Source organism: Martes martes, assembly GCF_963455335.1.
Source record: "Martes martes genome assembly, chromosome: 13".
NCBI classification, from domain to species: Eukaryota; Metazoa; Chordata; class Mammalia; order Carnivora; family Mustelidae; genus Martes; species Martes martes.
The window spans coordinates 87,937,825-87,960,431 of NC_137901.1; the positions used below are offsets into that span (position 1 = coordinate 87,937,825).

The 22,607-nt window shown below is 59.0% G+C and overlaps 1 protein-coding gene across 4 annotated transcripts in view; it reads right to left on the minus strand.

The window, feature by feature from the left end:
• NCOR2 (nuclear receptor corepressor 2) overlaps nt 1–22,607 on the minus strand; it is a 208,972-nt gene that overhangs the window by 127,341 nt on the left and 59,024 nt on the right. For 3 of the 4 annotated variants that reach the window (XM_080821217.1, XM_080821216.1, XM_080821214.1), the window contains exons 1-4: nt 16,811–16,967; nt 9,031–9,158; nt 7,321–7,498; nt 1,344–1,523 (exon numbers count right to left, since the gene is read on the minus strand). In XM_080821217.1, the coding sequence (XP_080677343.1) occupies nt 1,344–1,523; nt 7,321–7,498; nt 9,031–9,158; nt 16,811–16,915 (591 nt within the window). In that variant the 5' untranslated portion in view covers nt 16,916–16,967. Of the gene's footprint in view, nt 1–1,343; nt 1,524–7,320; nt 7,499–9,030; nt 9,159–16,810; nt 17,022–22,607 lie in introns of those variants that run through there. The other variant, XM_080821215.1, reaches the window with a different exon arrangement.

Consider the following 22,607-nt stretch of genomic DNA (forward strand, 5'->3'; position numbering starts at 1 on the left):
CTGCCCACAGTGGCCGGGGGCCACCCTTGACCCTACCCGAAGCCCACACTTCCTTACCTAAAGAGCACCCAGTGTGACCCTGTTTCCCCCAGGGGCAACCCAGATGCTTCTCGGGGTCAAGCCGGCATCGCATGGACTCCATCAACAGTTTCTACCGAGCACCTACTATGTGCCAGCACTGCGAGGAGCGTGGCCGTGAGCAGCGAGACGAGGACCCCACTTTCACACTCGAGTGGGAGAGGACCCCAGGGTAACAAAGCAGGATGTGTAGTCCTTCAAAGGGTGACGCCATCAAGAAGCGTGCGGGGACAGAACAGGGACGGCCCCAAGAGTAGATGCCTTAGGCTCTGCAAGCTGCCCAATGTCTGTTGTGCCCACGCGGCTCTGCCACTGTGTCTAGAAAGCAGCCACAGACAACACATATGAACGTGACTGTGTGCCAATAAAACTTTATTTGCCAACACCTGCATCAAGCCCGCTTTGGCTGGATTTGCTGGCCCCAGGATAGAGGGTGGCTGGGGATGAGGGCTCCTGTGAAGGCCAGGACAGGGTGTCTGAGCAGAGACCTGAAGCAGAGACCTGAAGATGCCCAAGGGAAGCCTGAGAGGATCCGGGAAAACGCAGATCGTCGATTAATTTTAAATCAATTTATGTTAAAAACTAAACCATAAAATTATCACAAATCTCTATGTTAACTTCTCTTTGGTCTTCGGGGTTACCATAAACATCTGTTTCTACCACACAACCCCGTTCCCTCCTCAGAACCCTAGCACGAGCTGTCAGATCCATTCCCATTTCACAGAAAGGAAACCGAGGCTGGGGGAGGTGACTGTTCTGAGGCAGAGCTGCGAGGCCCCGCCCATGCAAGCTCCAGGGCCACGGCCAGGGTCAGGGGGTACGTTCAGGAGCGTGAAGCACAGACAGGTAACCGCCCTCCCCACATCACTGGGGAGGGGCAGCAGGAAGATCGGAACCCGGGAGCCTGGCTGTGAGTTCCCGCCTCGCCCTGCATCCCGCGGCCGGCTGGTACGGCAGCCACCTGAGGTTCCTTCAAGGGCGGGTGACGTTTAATTCAAGCCACACTAAGCTGGAAGTTCAGCTCCTCACCGCACATGCGTGTGTCACACATGGCTGGTGGCTACCCTCGTGGACAGCGCAGACCCAGACATTTCCAGCCCCGCAGAAAGTTCTGCGGACAGCAGTGCACCGCACAGGACACCGCTCTGACCCAGGGGACGTCGGGGCAGGAAAGCGAGCCGGCACACCGGCAGGCCTGGCGCACGCTCCCTGCGGTCCCCGGTGCTCTCTTCTCCGGCGCCCCGCCCCCGCCCGCCCGCCCGCACCTGCTTCTTCTTCAGCTTGGAGATCTGCTGCTCCACCATGGTGATCTCCCGGTCCACCCGGTCCATGTTCTGGATCAGCTCCTCCTTGGAGAGCCGCGGAGGCACCAGCTCTAGCTCAGGGTCGGCGTGCGGCGGGCTGGGAGGGGACACGGGCTCCAGCTTGCCCGCCAGGCTGCGGTCCTGCAGCGGAGGGAAGAGGAGCACGGCGTCAGCGCAGAGGGCTCCCCAGCCGGCAGGCCCGGCCACGCTCCCCGACCTCCCAGCGACGGCAGCTTCAGGCCCCGGCACACAGGACGTCTACCGTGACAGACCCCACATCCCAGAAGCAGGGCTGCCTACCAATCCCACCCCCCCGCCACCGCCTTTGCCCACCCTGGGCTTCCTGCCTGGGGGACCCGGCCCAGCCCACCGCCCACTCCGCAGAGGTCAGATCCCTTATGGCCTCCTATCAGGAAGTTTTCCCAAGCTCCCCTCAAGTCGCGAAGCCCTTCCCTTCTCACAGCAGGCCTCTCTCTTGCTCCACCAGCCTGGCCGTGTCCTCCCACAGAACCAAACCCCCCAAGAGCAAGCACCAAGACCCCCATGTCCCAGCCCCCAAGGCCTGGCCCCAGCAGACCCTCCACGAACACCTGTTCACGGCACTCTGTCCGAATCGGCAAGTTACGGACTATCATAGAGAACAACGCGAGAATCATGGGGACAAGCCGCAGAGAGGCACAAGTAGCTACGGGCAGCGGGCGTGGGGCTTCCATGCCCTCCCTGCCATGGACCGGTCTTTTTCTGCTTTTCCTTCTTGGAGGATTACTCTTTGTGTCATGAAGCCGTTTTCAAAATTGGGTTAAACAAACAAGGGAACCCTTCATTGGGCTGTGCGCCGACGCTCGTTCCAGCAGAGGTTTTACGGAGCACCTGAGCCGTGCCGGGAGCACCCTGGGGAGGAGGAGGTTAAAAACAAAACCAAACCCAGTCCCTGTCTCTGGAGCGCTCACGGGCGAGGGCCCAGGTTCAGATCCCAGCCCACTCAGCCACCCCCCAGTGCTGTGACCACAAGCACGTCAGGGACCTGCTCCTGCCTCAGCTTCCTCATCTGTACAATGGGATGATCCCGGTTTCTCAGGCGGCTGTGAGGCTGGACCTGTCCTGTCCCCAAACCCGTGCTCCAGGCCTGGTGGCCAGCACGGGCAGAACCCAGCCCATGCTCGAGCTGTCCTCAAGGCCACGCCGGCAGCTGCTGGCAGCAGAGGCCCCGGGAGGAGTTCCAGGCGGCCGCCTCCCTGCCCCCACGGCAGCTGCACCCAGAGGACAGAGGACACATTATTTCCTGGGACAACTGCAACCCCAGGGGCTGCCAAGTGCTCCCCATCTCAGGACTGTCAGAGGCTGTGCCATCATGCATCTACCCCTCCCCCACACGCAGACCCTCACGAGGCCCACATGGCCCGATGGTTCTCAGGATGTCACTGGGTTTGCCTTCTGTCCTCATCGCTTTCCTCTAAGACGTAGAGAGAGCTGGCGTCGGTTCTTAAGACTTTCCACTCAGAACACTCAGGGGAGGGGCGCCTGGGGGGGCTCAGTCAGTAAAGCGACCCTGCCTTTGGCTCGGGTCATGGTCCTGGAGTCCCGGGATCGAGTCCCGCATCGGGCTCCCTGCTCAGCGGGGAGCCTGCTTCTCCCTCCACCTCTGCCTCTCCCCGCTCATGTGCACGCATATTCGCTCTACCTCTCTCTCGAATAAATAAGTTAATTAATTAATTAATTAAAAGAACACTCGAGAAATGCAGAAAAGCCCCAAGTCCTTCAACCACGTGGCCTCCACACTGCTCAGGCCGTGTCCACAGGGAGGCCGCAGAAATCAAACCTCCCCGCTCGGCCCGTCCCTGTCCTCAGCACACCCTGCCGACCAGAGTCCCACAGCAGATCTACGGGGGCTGCCACTCTGTCCCCACTACACAGACGAGCAAACCGGGAATGTGGAGGTGCAGGCCCACTAGGGCTCTAACCCAGTGGCCAGCCAGGTGGCAAAACAGCTCAGGTTTGCATTCTGGACTCTGTCCAACTAGTCACCCACCACTGTATTGGGAAAGCAGTCACAGACTGCTTTCCAAACAAAACCAAACCAGTCCAGGACCCCCTGAAATTAGTGGCAAAACTGTGTAAAAGAAAAATTCCCTAAGAAAAACACTCAGTGGGCTTGGGACCCTAACTACACCTCATCAGGAGGCCCTAACCCCATACACACCAAACCAGAATCAGCTCATGCGCTCCAGCACCTGAGGGCCTTTGCACAAGCCATCCCCTCCGCCCACAACACCCGACTCCACCTCGGGGTCAGCTGAAACCCGACTCCCCTTCCCATGCACGCCCCCCAGTCCCCAGCCCCTAATTGAGATCTGCCCCCTCCTCCGTGCATCCAGGGCACATGCCTGGTCTCTCCCCGCAGACTCAGTCATAGCTCAGGGTTCTGGAGACAGAAGGGGATGGGTGACGTGGGTCCTGGAGCCCAGCAGCATTATCTGCTGTAAGAGACACCTCCCCTCCCCTCTCTGATCTTCCACCAGGACCAAGAAGGAAGATAAACAGAACCCCGACAGGAATAGTCCTCACAAGCAACACCAGCAGAAAGAAATTCTATCCCAGAGCTGGCAGGGTCAGCGCAAGGCTTAGATGAAGCAATTGGCTACTGCTGGGAACCGCTGGAAAAGCTGCTGGAAACTGCCTTAAATTCTTCATGGGTAAGACCTGTCTTCTTCAATGTGTTCTTGTCACTTGAGGTTCAGGCAGAGCTTTTATTCTCACCAAAAATGCACAAGTGGGTCCATCCATGGCCGAACAGACAAAACAACATGGATCATCATAGAACGGAACGCGGTTCGTCCACAACGAGGAACAGAAAGCCCCGATCGGTGCCGCAACGTAGATGAACCTTGAGAGCGTGATGCTGAGCCAAAGAAGCCAGACCGAAAAGGCCACGTATTATGGGATTCCATTTATAGGAAACATGCAGAACAGGGAAATCCAAAAAGACAGAAAGCAGACAGGTGGCTGCCAGGCACTGGGGAAGACACAGGAGCGACTGCTGATGGCTGTGGGGTCTCCTCTCAGGATGTGAGAATGTTCTGGAATTAGTAGAAGCAGAGGCTGGCCAGCATCGTGAAGTTACTAAATGCCACTGAACTGTTCACTTTCGCACGGTTAATTTCAGGTTATGGGAATTTCCCCTCGACTTAAAAAGATGATGCACACCCGGGGGCAAAGAGAGCTTTCTCCGTAACTGAGTTTTCCAGGAATGGGACCAAGGGAGCCTGGCTACTGGGCCTCCAGATGGTTCTCCCGATGGCTGTTGGCCTTCTCTTCAGCCCAAAGCCACAAGAGCAAAACAACAAACCCATACCCAGTCGGTCGCCAGGTAGCAATTGGCACCATTTCCCCCATCAGATGCCCTTGGTGTAAAATTCAGGCCAACACAGAACAGAAAACTCATTATTCAAAATTAAAGGGCAGCAAAAGCCCTGTGGCCAGGGAGGTCCCCCTCGTCCCAGCTTCAGGCAGGGTCAGAGCTGGCCTCAGGCACTCAGTCTACTCTGGAGTCACAATGAGGGGTTCCAGGATGGACAAGGACCCCAGGAACAGGCAAGGAAAGAAACAACTATGGCTGGAAAAGTAGAGACGGAGGGAAAGCTCTCCCTTTATGCTGTCTTTGTACACGGGAAGAGGAAAGGCTGGAGTCGCAAACTGTCTTCTTGTTAACACATCAAGACCACACAGAAGAAGGCAGACCAAAGAGAGGAACAGAGACGGGGACCTGGTGACATCATGTCACCTGGATCAAGCTGTGCCTGAAGTCAACAAAGCCCGGATTCCAGTTACATGAGCCAGGACTCATTCTTAAGTTAGTCTGACATGGGTTTTCTGTCCCTTTCAGCCAACAGAGGCCCAACAGACAAAGACACTTTCAGAAATCATTCCGTGTATGACTCTAAACTCACCTAAAACAAAGTCTGATGAATTCCAAAGGAAGCCTGATACCACAAAACTCCAGAGGCTCAAGGGCAGGGAAGGATTATGAAACAGAACATTTTTATATGAAAAAGGAACACAGCTGGCGTTGGGGGGCAGGGCAGGGCTGTAAAAAAAAATCCCACTGAATTCCTGTCTCATGCATGCAGCTGAATTCCACAAAGCAGACGCAAAAAAACATCTGAACACTTTCAGAGTTGTGTTCTCCCCTGGCTTCCTCCCTTGCCCAGAATCTGTTCAGACTTTCCAAATGTTCTTATTAGCAAGCAGCCTGGAGCAATTTGGTCCAGGCAGGCCCCAACGCTGGGCCCACTACTCCCCCGACCCCCAGGTTCCGGGAAGAGAAGACAGAGACACAGGGACAGAAACAGACACAAAGACTAAGACTCCCCAGGGAGCTGCGAGAAGAGGGAGAAGCAGAGGATCACAGGGCCACGGAGGGCACGGAGAGCCCCAGGAGAACCAAACGCCTAAAGGCTCTGAGCCACTATGCCAGGGCCCAGACTGGGTGGGCAGCTGAGGCCTGACGGGGGCTGGCCAGAGACAGCTGCCGGCCTGTTCTCTGGGCAGAACTGGACAGGAGCAGGGGGCACGACCCACTGGGGGCTCCAGTCCCCAGGAAGGAAATCAAAGCTCCCTGAAATGGCCCTTGACCTGGCCACTTGACACGGCCCTATGCCCCTTCGCACATACGCCACTCGCCTATCGTCCAAGACCCACCTACGGAAACAGCTTTCTTAATGGCAACATCCCTCCCAGGAAACTGAGCAGTCAGGAAGCAGGGGGAGGGCACAGACCCAGGTGCCAGTGCGGGGATGGCAGGCACTGGGAGGACGGAGGCAGACGGCCCGCTAGGGGCACCAGAGGGGAAGCCCTCGGCAGGAGAGCCTGGTGGACAGGGGTGGGCTGTAGACCCAGGATGTCTGGCCTTCAGGGCCCACTTCCCAGCGACCACAGGGGAGGGTCTTTCCCCCTCAGGCTGGGGCCCCTTTATAAGAAGTATGGTCTGTGATCCTACTTCACGGGGCTGCGAACATGCCACAGAACCACGCTCACATTCTGCACGACCTGGCTAGCTCATTTAACGTGAACTACCATCACCACCGCCACCATGGGAACACCGCTTCTGGGCCAGCCCCCCACTAAAGGACATGCCTCGGCCGGGAATCCCACCATTCAATCCTAACCAGCATCAGGCAGAGAAGACGACCCAGAAGGCCCAAGTGGGCCACTTCCATCTCCTGGCCTGGCTCCCACTGCCACCCGTGCTGAGTAAGAGGAGCGCTGACCACACCCAGCAGCCGGGAGGCTGTTAACCAGCTAACGCGCGTCTCCACAGTCACGAAGAAGCCGAAAGGAAACACTCAGCCCTGGCAGAGGTGACATCCGTCACTCGGCTGGCCAACGATGAGCGTGTCACATGGCCCCAGTCCCCGTGCCATCCCAGGCAGTGGCAGTACAAGAGCTTCCAGGACGGCCAGGGGACTGGCTGGGATCCCTCCCTTGGCACCTCCATCGGCTTCCTCTGTGTAAAATGGACACCAAAGAAGCTTCCGGCCTCAGTGGTCCTGAGAGTGACCGGAACAGCAGGACCTCCCACACCAGCATGCAGTAGGCGCTTAAGCTATGCACATGCTCCCGGCACCATCTCAGCTCGACTTTCCGTTCTAAAGAGGAGTCGAGCGAAGGAGCTCCGCGAGGCACGGGCGGCATGGTGGCCCTGCGGGCTGGACACGCCCGGGGAGGTGTGGTCCATCTCCAGCCAAGAAGCGACCCTCGGAGCCAGCGTCGGTGCAGACCCAGCCTCTGCCCAGCCTCGCGCACCCTGCCCTCAGTCCCACCTCCCAGCCTCTTGCCCCGGCTGTGCCCCAGCCCGCCACGCCCACCCCTCACCTAGCGCCCAGTTCAATAGCAGAAGAAAACGCAGACCTTCTGGCGTCCCCGCCCCGGGGCGTCTTACCTTGGACAGGTCGTCAGAGCCCCCGGGCTGGCCCGCAGCCAGCAGGGGAGAGGGCCGCAGCAGGGAGTCGGGCAGCAGCTCCAGGCGAGGGCGCTTGCTCTCGATGAACTCCATCTCTGACTTGCCCAGCTCGGGCAGGTAGGAGTGGGACTCAGGCCGCAGGTGAAGTTCCTGGGACCTAAGGGAGGCAGCGACATGGGGAATCACATCTACTGCCCTCCCGCTGGGCACCTGCTGGGCACCGCCCCTCCGGGACCCTGAGAGAGAAGTGCCCCCCCTGGGGAAAGGCGCACAGCGAGGCAGCACTCAATCACAGACCTGCCTCCCTGAGCGCCACCGTTCCCTGACTGTTTACAGAAAGAGGATATCGTGGCGGTTCCCTGTTCCCTCATCACTGAGCGGGGCCCACGAGCAGCACCAGCCCCGCTTGGAGCTGCTGACAAATGCAGGGTCTGGAGTCCCACCCCAGACCCACTGAGTCAGACTCTGCACTGAAACGAGAACCTCGGCTGATTCGTGGGCACAGCCAAATCCGAAAAGCCTTGGGGGTCCAGCACAGATGATAACACACATGACGCCATCTATGCGTCACCCACCCCAGGCAGCCGTCACTAGCCAACCAAGGCGCTCTGGGCTTGGGCTGCCTGGGGCAGAGATGGGAGCTGTCCAGCCCCATCCCTCCCAACCGGCTCTCCTTAACCTGCTCCCCAGTCTGCAGAGGACGAAACTGACCCAGAGAGGACACGCCTTGCCTGAGCGCGCACAGCCGAGCCAGGACTCCCAGACTCCACCTCCAGCTCCTGCTTCTCACCAGACAAGCCTCAACACTGGCCCCGCTGAAAAGCTTTTCAAGTTCATGCCCTCCCCGAATGATCCAAGCACATTCTCACCTCTGGACCTTTGCACGTGCTGTTCCCTCTACCTGGAGTGCCTTTACCCAGCTCTCTGGATGGCCAGCTACATAATGGACAAGACCCACTCTGAAAGGCCTTTCCTGGCCACCCCGGCCAGAGAGGTACTACCTACCCCACCCCGGAGGTCCTTCTAGAGTTATCCTGCACGGTGTTTGTGTGCCTCTCCCCTGTGAGACTGCAGACTCCCTGAATCCCCACTGTGTGCCCACAGCTTAGAACGGGCCAGCGTGTGTCAGATGTGAGGATTCTTAACATTAGTGCTGTTACGATCTCTGGCATCTCTGCTCTGACCTATTGGTCCTCCCCTCCCTGGGGTCCCCAACCCACTGTACTGGCTCCTTCCCTCCCACCTGGGTTGAAGGAAAGGCAGGCCAGCCCAGCAATGGGCACATGCCTCATCCGGCAGCTGAGGGACAGAAAAGGCCTCAGAGAAAAGGGGAGGACAAAGGGAGGGAAGGAAGGGGGCTCCCCAGGTGAACCCCGGTGCCAACATGTCCCTCACAACCAGGACCCCAGTCCCGCCCCTCCACATCTTGGTGGCCAAGCTCTCCTGCCTAGGCACGCAGCCAGAGACCACTGACGGCCGTGGTGGGAAGTCAGGCGGCCGCGTGGCTCTTCCGCGCTCAATCGCATCTTCGCCCCGAGTCCCAGCTGCACCGGGACAAGGGCGAGCACACAGCCCGACCACCCCCCATTTCACACCCTGCCAGGCCCCGCTCCAGCGCAGATCTCCGTTCCCCGACAAGAGAAACAAGGCTGCGGCTCCGAGCGAGGCAGTGGGCCAGCCTCTCCTCACCTTTCATTCCCAGGCTGGAATTCGGACAGCAGGGAGGGTCTCCTCCGCTGGGGCTGGATGATGGAGCCAGGCGACAGGTGGGAGGTATAGTCACGGGGGTGCGGCTGGTACTCGAGCAGCCCGACGTCCTGCAGCGAGAGGCCCAGGAAGAACGTGAGCAAAGGCAGCCCACCTCACAGTCACGGGCACAGGGGGGCCAAGTCACGCACTCCCTGCCCAGTGCTCGCTCCTGAGCCAGGCCATGGGCCGCGTCCACGTGCGGCTCCGGAGACCCAGGGTGACCAGAGGGCGTGCCCGGGACCGATCACCAGCCGACCGGCACCGCTTGGCGGGTGCGTGGCCTCAGTCCCTCACCCCTGCCACCCAGCTCTACGGTTACACCCTCTTTCTGGAGGAGACGGCCGAGCCCACAGGTCAGCAGAGAGCTGGAAAAGCCACAACTCGCCTGTCCACCAACCAGGCACTAAGGGAGTGGGGTGTGCACGAGACAGCGCCAGCACCGACGGCCCGGGAGGCTCACCGGCCAGCTTGGAGGACAAGGGGCCGCCTTGGGATTCCCGGGTCTGCTCTACAGCAGGAAAAGCCACACATGTGTGTCACATACAAAAACTCAGACCAAATTCAGAACGATAAACTGTAGGCAAAACCCCCCTTCTTTAGGAAAATGCCACCTAGCGTCCGTGACCCTCTGGGGAAAAATCGAACGGTAACAAATTAGACGTACCCTGACTGTCAACTACACTGTGGTTTGAAACCCACTAAAAGATTTTTTATAAAAAGGACAGAGGAGCGCCTGGGTGGCCCCATCGGCTAAGTGCTGAGCTCTTGATTTTGACTCAGGTCATGATCTCAGGGTCCTGAAATCAAGCCCCATGAGGGTCTGCACCCTCAGCAGGGGTCTATTCGAGATTCTCCCTTTCTCCCTCTTCCTCTGCCCCTCCTCCAACTCGTGCTCTCTTCCTCTCTCTCAACTAAGTAAATAAATCTCTCCTAAAAATTTAAAAAGCATAGAAACAAGTCTTTCAAAAGAGAAAACAGGACTGGCTTCACGCTGTACCGACCCAAATCGATGCGCTCTGTCTGCCTACAACACCCAGTTCTGTGTGCGGCAGTCAATTAGTCATGTCTGACACGGGCGAGGCCTGGGAAGAACAGCACCGTGAGTGACTTATTTTCTTCTTGGCACTTCTCTTGAGTCTCCCAATTTTCCGTAAAAACCTACTCATTCTTCTGTTGTCCGTTTTTTGTTTTTTGTTTTTTCTAAGCAGTTATTTCTGCAAACATAATCAGATGGTACCAGGCATCTGGTACTGGGAACGTATGTGTTTCAGGCCCTCCAGACCAAGCATGGAAGAGGCTGGGCGGCCGAAGGCTAAAGCAGGTGAGTAAGTGCAATGAACAGGGACCCCATCAACTTCAGAGGCTGGAAACGGTGAGGAAGAGAAACATGGGATAAAGCTGCGTGACGCCTCAGGCTGGAGGGGGCTGTCCGACACTCAGACCTTCTGAGACTTGGTTTCCTCATCCTTGAAGCGGGTGCCTGACTCAGAAGAAGGCCTCTGTTCCTACCACTCACCCCCCACCCTTAACTCTCCAAAGGGCTGCCCCCCAGATGAAGGGCAGCTTCCAGAAGGCAGACAAGGCCTCGGCCTCCCTGTACTCCGTGAGGACGTCTAGCACCAGGCACCAGGTGCTCACGCAGGGCGGCGGGCGGGAAGGAGGAGGGGAAGCAAGGCCTCGAGCGAGGGAGTGCAGGCCTCTGGGATCACACTGGCAAGGCTGCCAGGCAAAGATCTCGCACACACGTACAGAGGTGTGAGAAGGAATCAGCAGGCTTTGCAGTCTGCCAGGAGGAAAATTTTCTCCACCCGGCTCTTTCGCACAAAAGCAAAATGAGCAAAGCGGCAGAGAGACAGACAATCCAATCCCTCGGGAGAGGGCCGCAGCAAGACAGTGCCGACAACTGCCAACGGAGGCGGGAAGAGGCACACGGGGCCCTCAGTGGTGGGGGGAGGGGAGGCGGGCAGAGAGGCCGCTTCACGCACTTTCTGGCCTCAGTTTCCCAGTTTAGGAGATAAGCGTGACAGGCTTGTCTGCAAAGACCCTCCAAGGAGCATCCTGGGGCCACTTCTGAAGGGTCCTCACTAAACGCCACCCCAGGGCCTGAAGCTGGTCTCCAGGGCTGAGCCCAGGGTCTCCCAAGGGGGTCTGCAAGTCCCACAGGAAGGCAAGAATTGAGGAGACCCCGAGAGAGAAACGGACCCCAGGTGGGGTTCACTGTGCTCACAGGAGACTGGATACACCAGGCACATGGGCTACCAGCCTCCCGGCCACATCTCCAACCACGAGAACTCTGCGCGAGTTAACGAGGTAATAACAATACCCAACGTTCATAGGTTGCCTGTGTCCGCCTGTCCCTGAAAGCTTCTAACGTACTGATTAACTTAATCCATGCTGCAGTGCCACGAGGTGCGTATCGTCCCACACGGACTTGAGAAATCAGGTGCAGAGAAGTTAGGTGACTTGCGCAGGTCACACAGCAGGAGGGGAGGTTCTGAGACATAAGACTGGGCCAAGCTGGTTTCCTGCTGAGGGGCAGGGAGGAGCGGGGGGCCGGTCCTAAGCCCACCCCCTATGGGGACAGCAGCAAACCAGACTTGGGGAGAAGAGGCCGGGCCTGCCCTCACCATGAGCTCCCAGAGCTGCTGCTCAGAAAATCGGAGGAGGAAAGTGTCTCCAGGTGAGACCCCCCCACACACACCTCTGCTGGCTTTTCCCCAGCCATAGAGCCTCTGACACTGGGAACTGGGGCTCGCCAATAAAGGGTGCCCCTAAAACTCCCCGGGAAGGTGGCATGAGGCTGCCAGAAGGGAACCCCATCTGGCACATCCCTGCCTGGATCCTGGGGGGCCACAAAGACAGAAGGGCTGGGGCATCTGAGCCTCGGGTTAAATCCAAACCGGGTCTGGATTCTGGGAGATGTTTGAAGGAGGAGTTAGGAGAAGGATTTTCTTTGTGGCTGTGCTAGGAGGAGGGGTGTTCCTCACTAGCCCCTGGGATAGGGCTTCTCACCCCAGAAGGGACTAAAGAAACATCTGGAGCTATACGTGGCAGGGAAAGGACTCATGGGTCCCTCCTGAGGAGTAGGGGCTACGAGCAAGACAGCTCCCACCTTAGGGCCTATGCACGTGCTGTTCCCTCTGTCTAGAACATTCTTTAGCCACATTTCCCCATGCCTGGCCCTCTAGTTCCCTCCAGGTTCTGACTCCAATGTCAGCTTCTCAGTGAGGCCTCCCTCCCTAGTCTAGACTTCCATTAGGACCCCCACAACCTCAGCCCTCTCTCCCTCCTCTTTCTCTGCTCATTGTTTCCCCATGAGTATACCAGCTGCCTGAGGCAGGGATGCTTCTGGTTTGCCTACAGCCACGTGCCCAGGGCCTACACGCGTACCAGCACATGGGGTGCCTAAGAAGTACTAAATGAACGAATGAACTTCCCAGCACGGGGGCTCCCAAGAGGCCTCCTCACCCCACCCCTCGAGCCATCCCCAAGCACCCAGAACCGAAATGCGGGAAGGGCCACACAGCTGAGAGACAGAAACTGCAGGCAGCCCTCGGGACACAGGCAAAGCTCTGGTACGCCACCACCCGCCCCCAGCGGCCCACGTGTGTCCACATCCCCCTGTGGCCCCGGCAGGGGCTGGGTCCCCGACCCTCCAGCCAGGGCAGCACTGCTCCACGTGAGGCCCACGATGCTGCTGGTCTGTGACGAGGTGAATAAGGAGACACGTGTGTTGGTGCCACAGCCTGCACGCACACTGCCAGCCTCAGCCACAACCAGTCCCCGCTCCCGAGAGCCAGGGCACACGCCGTAAGCCCGCAGACCAGCGTGGGGCAAACAGCATGTGAGACAGAGGTATCCTGCCCACGAAGAGTCTGACAAGTGCCGATCCAGGGCAGGAGTCAGAAACGGGGCCCAAGGCCAAAGCCAGGCTCGGCGTTCAGCCATCCCTCTGCAGCTTGGCGGGCTGCTTTCGAGCCACGAGGGCAGCAGAGCTGAGCAGCTGTGACACAGACCGAATGGCTTGAAAAGCCTGCAATGCTCGCGGGGAAGGTCTGCTGACCCCTCCTCCGGAGGAAGAGCCCACAATGTGGAAAAGGAGACTCACGCTATGTTGTTGTCATGGTAACAGCACCCATATCGTAATCATCATTATCATTACTTGGTATCAACATGTGCTAATTCCATCCAGGCACGGTGTGAAACCGCTGCCCATGTCAGCTAATCTGAACCTCGGAATCCTATAGTTACCTCGCTCAAATAAGGGGGAAACTGAGGCACGAGGTGGTAAAGCCACTTGTCTGAAATCCCATGGCTAGAATATCATTAAGGCAGGACACAAATGCAAGCAGTCTGGCTCCAGAGCCTGTGTTCTTAACTACCCTTCTACACTGAGGCACAGAGAGGTTAAGTAACTTGCCCAAGGCCACACAGCAGAAAGCATAGCGCTGGGTGTCAGACCCTGCACCTTCTGACTTTAAATAGTCCTTCAGCACAAGGACTACTCTAGTCCATCTGTACTTGGAGGAGAAGTCCCTAGAGAGCCCGATAAGAGGCGAGGCAGGGAAGCCAAGACCAGAGCTGGAGGGAGCAGGGCACAGAGAGATCCCAAGCGTACAGCAGGTGGTCTTCGACAAGCAATGGGCGCTGTGCCGAAGTCAGTGCCTCACTCAGGGGGCTGAGTGTGTGGCTGAAGTGGTCAGGGGAACGGTAGGCTTCCCACAGTCTTGGGGTCCAGGCCTCTGCCTGCAAGCACGCCTGGAATTATGCCTCCCACTGGTGCCATGCAGAACGCAGCAGGCAGGCAGCCTGGAGGTGGTGGGCCAGCGACGGGACAATTCCCACTGCCCCTCAGAGTCCAGGGTCCTGCAGCCCCAAAGACAGAGAGGCCTTCCTTGGGGCTGCTGTCACCCTGCCAGGAAGAAAGAGAGGACTACCGAATGCTTACTGCGCGCGGACACCGCCCAGAGCACCTTGCAAACATCCTCCGCGAGGCCAGACCCACAACTCCACACTGCGGATCGGAAAACTGAGGTTGCCCCACGGGGCTAAGGGAGCAGCCGGTGTCATCCAGTGAGCTGAAAGGAACATCTGGAGGTTCTAGACTCCATGGGGGGACCGGCCATCCAAGCAGCCCGGGACCCAGGGCATACTGAAAGAGGCCTCTGGAGCCAGGGGGCACTCCCCTGAAGGTAACCTTCCAGAAGTGTGTGTGGGAGAGGTCTGCCCCAGGAAGGTCACAGGTCATCACAGGTCATGAGGAGGCTCAGGCCCCTCCCCTTCCTCCCAACTTCCTGCCTTAGCTACTATGCTAGGAGCCGGGACACCGGGCTCCTGCCTGGCTCTTAGGAGCATTTACCTCCCTGGGCCTTCACTTCTCCTCTTCCACACTCTGTCTTCTAGACTCAAAAAAAGGGGGACATCTCATAAACCCCGCCTGTAAAATGGGCTGCGGGGAAAGGGTTAGAAGGCATGGGGCTGCAATGGGGGAAGGGGGAAAGTCTCCAGATTACAGACCCAACGCTGACCTCCCCCCAGCTAAGGGCAAGTGGCTCCAGCCGGGAAACATGCCCAGGACAGCAAGACCCCCCTCAACCCCCAGGGTGCCCAGAATTCTTGTTCCTCCCCTTCAGTTGACAAGCAGGGCTGGGCCACCCCAGCACAAAGCAGGGTGGTCAGGGACTGGGGGGACCCCACAGCCTCCACAACACTCAGGACAGACACGCCCCACCCCACAGCTGCCCCAGGGCCCCGGTCACCCCTGGCCTCAGCCTCCTGCCCAGAGTGGGTGGTGACCACTGGGTCCCGTCCAGCCACATCCTGCGTCACTGACAGCCCAGTGGGGGAAGAACAGGCGATGTTATGGGTCAGCCAGTGACCCCAAACAACTGGGAGAGGGCCCAGCTGAGCCAAAGGGCAGGAGGGACGGCAGGAGAGCAGGAGCTGCAGGGACCGCAGAAAGGCGGTGGGAGTGCAGTGGGAACCCAGCGGGAGGGGACAAGACAGGAGAGAAGCCAGAGGCCTCTGCCAGGGGTCCCCAGGCAGCTGCCGGAACAGTGACAATAACGAGGAATAAAAACGCGGACGCACCGGGGAGAGCGTGCGCCAGGCCCCGCCATAAACACTTACCATGCGTTTAATGCCCATGAGAATGTAGGGACGGGTGCTCCCATTACCCCATTTTACGCATTAAAAACTGAGGTTTAGAAGGGGTGAGCCACTGGGCCTGGTTCCTCCCCTACAGGTTGGGAGCGTACGAGACCCACCCCAGGGTGACGCGGAGCAGCCAGGGCAGCTGTCCGCACGGAAGGCTCCGCACAGAACGTCTGTCCTGCCCTACACGCCCAGTGAGTGAGAGGCCACGGTTTTGTGTTGCTGCTGGGGATCACAATAACGGTCACGACACTACATGACAATAACTCGCCCCCCGGAGCACGCTCCTTGGCCCTAGGCACACAGGAGGTGCTCAATAATAGAGGCACCCGTGACGGGGGTGCAGAAGCCTGAAGCTGAAGCCGACCACCTCCCAGCCGCATCCCGCCTGACGCCTGCGGTTTAATCTTCTGGCCTCAGTCCCCCCATCTGCAAAATGGGATAATAAATAACACAAGATGCTCTTTCCCCGGGCTGTTTGGGAGACTCTGAAGACTCCCCCGGGGTCAAGTTCTTGTTATAGGACTCCATAACGTGCTCGGCTGGCTCTGAAAAGCATCCATGGGGCCCAAACCCTCAAGAGGCCGCTGTGTCTGGGCCACTGGGTTCACATGCTGCTGGAAAGGCCCTCCCACGCCACTTCCTCTCTTCTGATGAGGAGGAACTACGCCAAGCTGTACACACGCATGCATGCATGCACACACACACACACACACACACACAGAGGCCAGCAGAGCCAACCTCTCCCCCAGCTGCGACCGCAAGGCCCCACACCCCCTCGCCGAGCTGCCAGTTGCTTGAACGGGGAGGCCCAAGACCCTGAGAGCCCTCTGGCAATGACCAAAGATGTAGTACCCAGTAGGTGCCCAAAAAATGCCAACAGAGCAGAAGCAAAGGCCCATCCTTACAGCCACTCACAGCTAGAGAAGCAGGCAGGAAACGGGGGCCACCGCGAGGGGACAGCTAAGCAGAGATGACCGAGGGCGCACACGCATGCGGGCCAGCACGTGAGACCATTTCTGCCTCCCCATGGGGAGGTCAGCCCCGAGAGAAGGGGTGGCTCCTCAGTGAGCAGAACCAACACTCTGGGTCCCCAAGTCAGAGCTTCAGAGACAGGACGCGTTCTGAGCTCCATTCTCGCAGGGCCCCAAGCATCACCACGGTGAATGAGCTCCAGGGCCGAGGATCAGGGAGGGGAGGGTCTCCCAGCAATGCCCACCCCCCCCCCCAATAAAGCAAGAAGGGGCCCAGGGGAGGCTGGGCTGCCAGGAAACTGTATTCAGCAGGTGCCCCATGTTTGTACGCAAATTCCCCTACTGGCTCTGAAAGACAGAGATCCCAGTTCAACCTGGCCCCAGTCTCCACCTTCCCAGCTTTCAAATGGGAACTGAGAGATTTAGCAAAGTTCAAGATGCCAGTGGTCTCTGCCGTGGCACCCCACGTCCCCTCGGGGGACACGGGGAACCCTGGCTGGCCACCGCTACAGACACACCAGCCCCCATGTGGACTCGGTGAGAGAAGAAGGCCCCAAAGGTGGCGCCGGGGAACACACGCACCCCTTACTTACCGTGTGGGGCCGGGCGATCTGCACCGGGTAGGAAATGCCATGGGGCGGGTAGCGGGGCTCAGTGGCCCTCCACGTCTGCGCCACAGGCTGCGTGGATCCCGACATGGCGGTGAGTGTCCTGGGGCTCTTGGGCCCCAATAATCTCTCAGTGGTCACTAAGGTTAAAAGCCAGTCCTTGTCATCTGGTTGTGGGTCGCCCTGTCACAGGCACCTGAGAGAAAATCAGAGAAGAAACGAGATCAGCCACAGGGGAATGGACCCTCCGGGGACCCTGGTGGGGGCCCCCAGTTGTTCTTTCGGTCCCTGAGGAAGGGCCAGCACACAGGCCCTCCTCCATGCCGCTGGGGCACTCCCTGCCCACTGACAGCGGGAGACGCGACCGGTATGTGAGGGACCACTGAGCCACAGACCAGGCCAACAACTGCCACAAGAGCCACATCGTGGAAAGCCACGCCCCCACCCCCAACCAAGCCCTTCACCCAGCAGGCACAGGAACCCCCGCTCTGGGGACACTGCCCCCCACCAGATGGCTCCCGAGCACCCTCAGCCCCCTGACTTCACCCCACAGAACCCCAACTCTGTGGATGCTGCTTCACCCACCCCCAAAAGGGTCCCAAGCCCTGTCGACCACCGGAACCCACCCCAGGACCTCTGCGTGTTTCTGAGTCACCAGCGCAAAGTTTTCCGAAAGCACCCGGTTCCGGCAGGCAGCTGGAAACCTGTCCTGGGAGGCATGGCCAGGGTGAGGCACACATGAGTGTCCTGGGCCGTGGTGGGCTGGGTCAGCTCCAGCAGGACCCGGGTCACAGTGCGACCCTGCAGGCCTGCCTGGGCCTCCCCGCGACCCTGTGCAGGAACACAGCTGGGAGTGAGGGGTTGGGCAGGGGCAGTGAGGGGATGGGGTGCAGGTGGGGGAAACAGCTAAGGACACGAGCAGGAGCCAGCAGGGCCCCAGATGGCTGCTGGGGGCCGGGTAAACACTGCCTTCCTCGGGGGAGAAACCACCCGAGTCTCCAGGCTAGAGGGAATCTCAAGCAACAGTCCAGTGTCTTTATCGGTGGGAAAACTGAGGCTTGGGAAGAAGAAAGGACTCAAGTCAAGGGAGCCAGGAGGCCCTCGGTCAGAAGCTGCGTTTGCCTGGAAATCTCTGGGGGCCTCCATCCCGCCCAGGGTCCATCTCTCCCTCTCCAGCCGTGACTCCACGGGCCCGCCAAGGTTACCCTCAGCTCCGCTGCCCAAGCCCAGAGCGAGAGCCCACCCCACCCTCAGCGGCCCCTTAGAAAAGTGTGTCCGTCAGGCTCCGCCACGTGCAGCCCCATCCCGCAGCAGAAGAAACCCCAAAATGGCACAGAGCCCCCGCCCTGGACGCCCTGGCGTGCTGGGGAGGGCTGGGGTCGCATCTCCCGCCATCAGCCAAACAGAACACACCCCAGCTCCCCGTCACCTCATGGCGTCCCTCATCACCCTGCCTTGCCACTGACGACTGTCCTCCTCCTCGGAGGTGGACGCCTGGACCTTCCACCGGTGACCGGCCTGGGGGGGGGGGTCTAATGTGAAAGAATGCTGGAGGGAGGGCGGAGATGGCAGAGGTCAGAGGAAGGCGACCCCTATCTGGGGGCCTACCTGCATCCCACTCCCCACCCCCGTCTTCCATGGCTGTAGACTAGGCAAGTCCTTTCTGGGAACCACCCTCCCTCCTCCGGCTCCAGGACTGGTCACGTGATCCCGGTCGGGCCAATCAGATTCCTGAATCCCCTGGGCCAGGGATTGGTTCAGAGATGGGCATGTGACCGAAACTAGGCCAATGAGAAGCAGTCTTGAGAGTTTTGCTGGAGGAAACGAGGAAGGGGCAGGGCGCTCTACGGCCACCTCATGGCAGGTGCCTGCCCAACAACGACACCAACCGGCTAGAGGACGGAGCTGAGGGTGGAGGAAGCACAGTCGGGTCCTGGAGACAGCCATGCCTGAAGGCAGTAGAAGCCTGCTCCTTCATTCAGGAGAGCCGAGACGCTCCTCTGTGTTTCGCTTCGCCAGTCCAACCTGGCTTTGTCACTTGCCACCACAAGTTCTGACTCACCCAGCGAAGAAAGGAGTTAGAGACCAATACACCTACAAGCACCTCAGGAAGTTCCCTTGTGAGCTCGTCCCAGCCGACAGGATGCACCGTGTAATTTTTACGAGCATAGGAACACCTGCTCAGCTAAAAGGCGCTACGAGTATCGCTCTCACTAGAACCTTCTCTGTACTGGCTCTAGTCGGGGGTTAGTGATGCTTTGATGTGGGGGAGGGGGAGGGACCTGCGCTGCCAGTTCCCACCAAGGGCAACGGGGCATCTGTCCTATAGCCCGGAGACAAGCAACTGGCCTTGAGAGAGGGGCCAGTGTGGCCACTGCTGCTGGACCCCGTTCCAGAATTCCCACTGTTCCAGTTCATTCCCAGCCCAGGAGACCCCCCGCCATCCAATGCAGCGATGCAAATTCTAGTCTGCTCTCTCTATGCTTTCAGCAGTTGCCCTCCTCTCTCCAAGGGGGTGAGGCCAGCACATTGGTGGGGGAGATGCTCACACTCCTTGCCCCTCTTCCAAGAGCACCTCGGGCAACTTCCAAATCGCTATCTGATTCTACACCGCAGAAGGCGGCCGAGAAGGCTGATTTTCCCACAGCTTTCCTGATTGCCTCCTCTGCCAGATGCTCACGCGTGTGGTACACATGGGCTCCAGGAGCCAGGGAGGTGACACCTTTCCAAACCAGCCCTGGAGAATCCTTGGCAATATCCCCACACCCCCCCCCCATGCCAAGGCCAGGGTCTGGCTGGCTTCCCACTCCCTCAAGACACACGGTGCGTCCACCGCCAAGCTTGGGAGGGCTTCAGCCATCAACAGGTCACCCCAGCAGCTCCCTGACAAGTGTCCTCCCACGCATGTCATCCCCAAAGCCAGGGGACTCTGGCTTTCACCACGAGCTTACTTAAGAAACCCAATTTCCATCCCTTCCAACCTCAGTCCCATTTATTGCCAGCTCAAAAAAAATTTTTTTTTTTTTTTTTTTTTTTTTTTTTTTTTTTTTTTTTAGGAAAACATTTTGGCGGTTCCTCCAAAAGTTAAACATAGAATTACCAAATGACCCAGCAACTCCAATCCTGGGCACATACCCAAAAGAACAGAAAACTGGGACTCAAACAAATGCATGTATACGAACGTTCACAGCATTATTCGCAACAGCCAAAAGGTGGAAACAGCCCAAAAGTCCACCAACGGATGAACGGACAAACAAATTGTGGTCCATCCATACAGTGGAACACGATTTAGTCACAAAAAGAAATGAACCACTGACACAGGCCACACCACAGACGAACCTCGAAAACATCACGCTAAGAAAAAGAAGCCGGTCACTAAGGCCAGATCGTGCCTCGGTCCACGTACAGGAAGTACCCCGAAGAGGCAAATCCGTAAAGACAGAAAACAGACTGGAGGCTTCGAGGGCTGAGGGGGTGAGCAGGGACTGCTGATGACCCCCAGGTTCCCAGGTTCGCTACACAGTGAGGGAAACGTGTTAAAATTAGGTAAAGGGAGGATTTGCATAACACTGTGAATGGAAAAACAAATTTAAGCGTTGACTTCATGGAGGTTTGAATGTGAACCACAAGAAGAAATAGAACACTCCTTCATCAAAGACAGGGGGCGGGGAGGATGAGGGAGCCCCAAGGGACGGCAGGGGGGTACCCCAGATCTGGACTGAGCTGGAAGGTGTTCTGAAGACGAACCCAGACAGCAGCAGGGATAGGACGTGGCAGGCCTGATCCCACCGTGGGTCTGGTGGCTTTGGGGTCAGGAGAGGGTAGTGGGCGCCCATTTATTTACAGAAACTTCGGGGGCTGAGCCCCAAGCGAGTGAATAGGGCAGGGCCCAGCCACAGAGGGTCTCAGTGCCCCCACAGGGTGCCACAAGCAGCCAACTGTGAGCTGAGAGAAGGAAGCCCAGTCTAGCCCAGCCTCGGGGAGGGCGAGAGGGCCTCAGGGAGCGCTTCCCAGAACGGGCACAAGACGGTCAGAGGGAGTCAGATGGAGGCCGACGCCCAAGCGGGAGCCCAGAGGTGAGACCAGGCACCATGCACTTGAGAGATTCATTGAGTGAGCACAAGGCAGAGAGGGCGCCACGGGCAGTGGCTGGGGAAGTAAAGGGTCAGTGTGTTTCCAAGCAGCCAGCCAGGAGACCCGGAGGCTGCTGCGGACATCCAAGCAAGAGACGACGCTGGCGGGACCGGAACTGCGGTCACAGAGCAGGAGAAGCGGGCAGGAAGGTTGGGACGGAGCTCACCGAGGAACAGGGACCCTCCGGCCTGCTGGGAGGACAGCATGCTTGGGAAGTGCTGCCATCACGCCTGGTAAACAGCAGGTGCTCAATGAGGCCAACTCAAAGAGGTCAGGGCTCAAAGGAGAGAAGATGGCACTCGGGAGAGGTTAAGAACTTGCTGAGTCAGGTGGCAGGGGATGCTTCTGAGCCCCAGGGCCCCAGCCGGGTCCACGAGAGGCCCATCCAGGCCTTACACACCCCAGCCACAAACCACGACACCAGGGCCACTGAGCCAGCCAGCAGGGGGCCAAGAACTGCAGGGCTGCCCAAGGCAGGGGATCCCATGCACAGACCAGGATGGGGTTCCCCGTGAATGGCCCAGGGTGGGGCCCCCACACACACACCACAGGGGCTCCAGTGTGGCCCCCCACCACACCTGCCCCGGAGGCAGCATCCAGCAAGGGCTCCTGGGCAGTCCCCGGGAGAGCCCACGGGCTGCAGGTCCCCTGCGCCAGCACCCCACCGTCCTAACCTCCCATCCCTTGTCCCATCCGCTGCGTGGCTTTGGTAAGGCTTCCAGACCCACGGGAGGAAGCTCGCTGCTCCGGGTTCTGTCTGCCTTGCTCCCTGCTGCACCCCCGGAGCCTCTCAGGGGGCCCGGCACACAGCAGGTGCTCGACCAGGGAACCTGTCCAGGCAAGTGCCGGCAACACCAGGTGAGGCCAGAGCCTGCTGCCCCCACATTCCCCTCCGGCCCCAGGCAGGACGCCGCGGCCCCACGGAGGCACATTCCATAGATTTTCCATGTCGTGTGCGGCCGGCTTCAGCTCTGGGGAGGGTGGAATTACAGCAAGCCGGGGCTGGGGTGTCTCTGAGAGTGGGGGGAATGTGGGCAGCGGGGCGGGGTGTGCTCGTTAAGGTGCCGAGACCGCTGAAATGTGCCTGGGAGCCTTCAGACCTGAGCCCAGCCTTCGGCGAAGATGAGAGGGCAGCTGTCTGCGCCACACAAGCCTGGAACTTTCCCGTAACTAATGGGCACAGACATCGGAACTTGTGGCAGGTGGGGGAGCCTCAGCTGTCGGCAGAGAGAAGCCCCCAGTACACGCACACACAGGCACGCTCGCCAGAATCCTCTCGGGGGCCGGGCCAAGCCGCAGGTCCCACACAGGGGACTCGGTCTCTTGTACCCCCCGCCCCCACGGCCCATCCGGGCCGGAGAAACATTCAAGTGCCAGGAACCCCGCGGCCCTCCTCGCTGCTGCCCTTCAGCATCTAGAAGGGTGTGGGGCCGTTCAGTAGCTACTTGACCAACGTTTGGTTTGGTTCACTGCTGAGTGCCCCGCGAGTGCGGGGACATAGTAGATGTGCTGGTTTCCCGGGACAGTGGTGAACAAATGACCGCACACTGGATGGCTGAAAGCCACCGAAACACAACCTCTCACTGGTCCACAGGCCAGGAGTCCCAAATCGAGGTGTAGGCAGGGCCATGCTCCCCGCCCCAGGCTC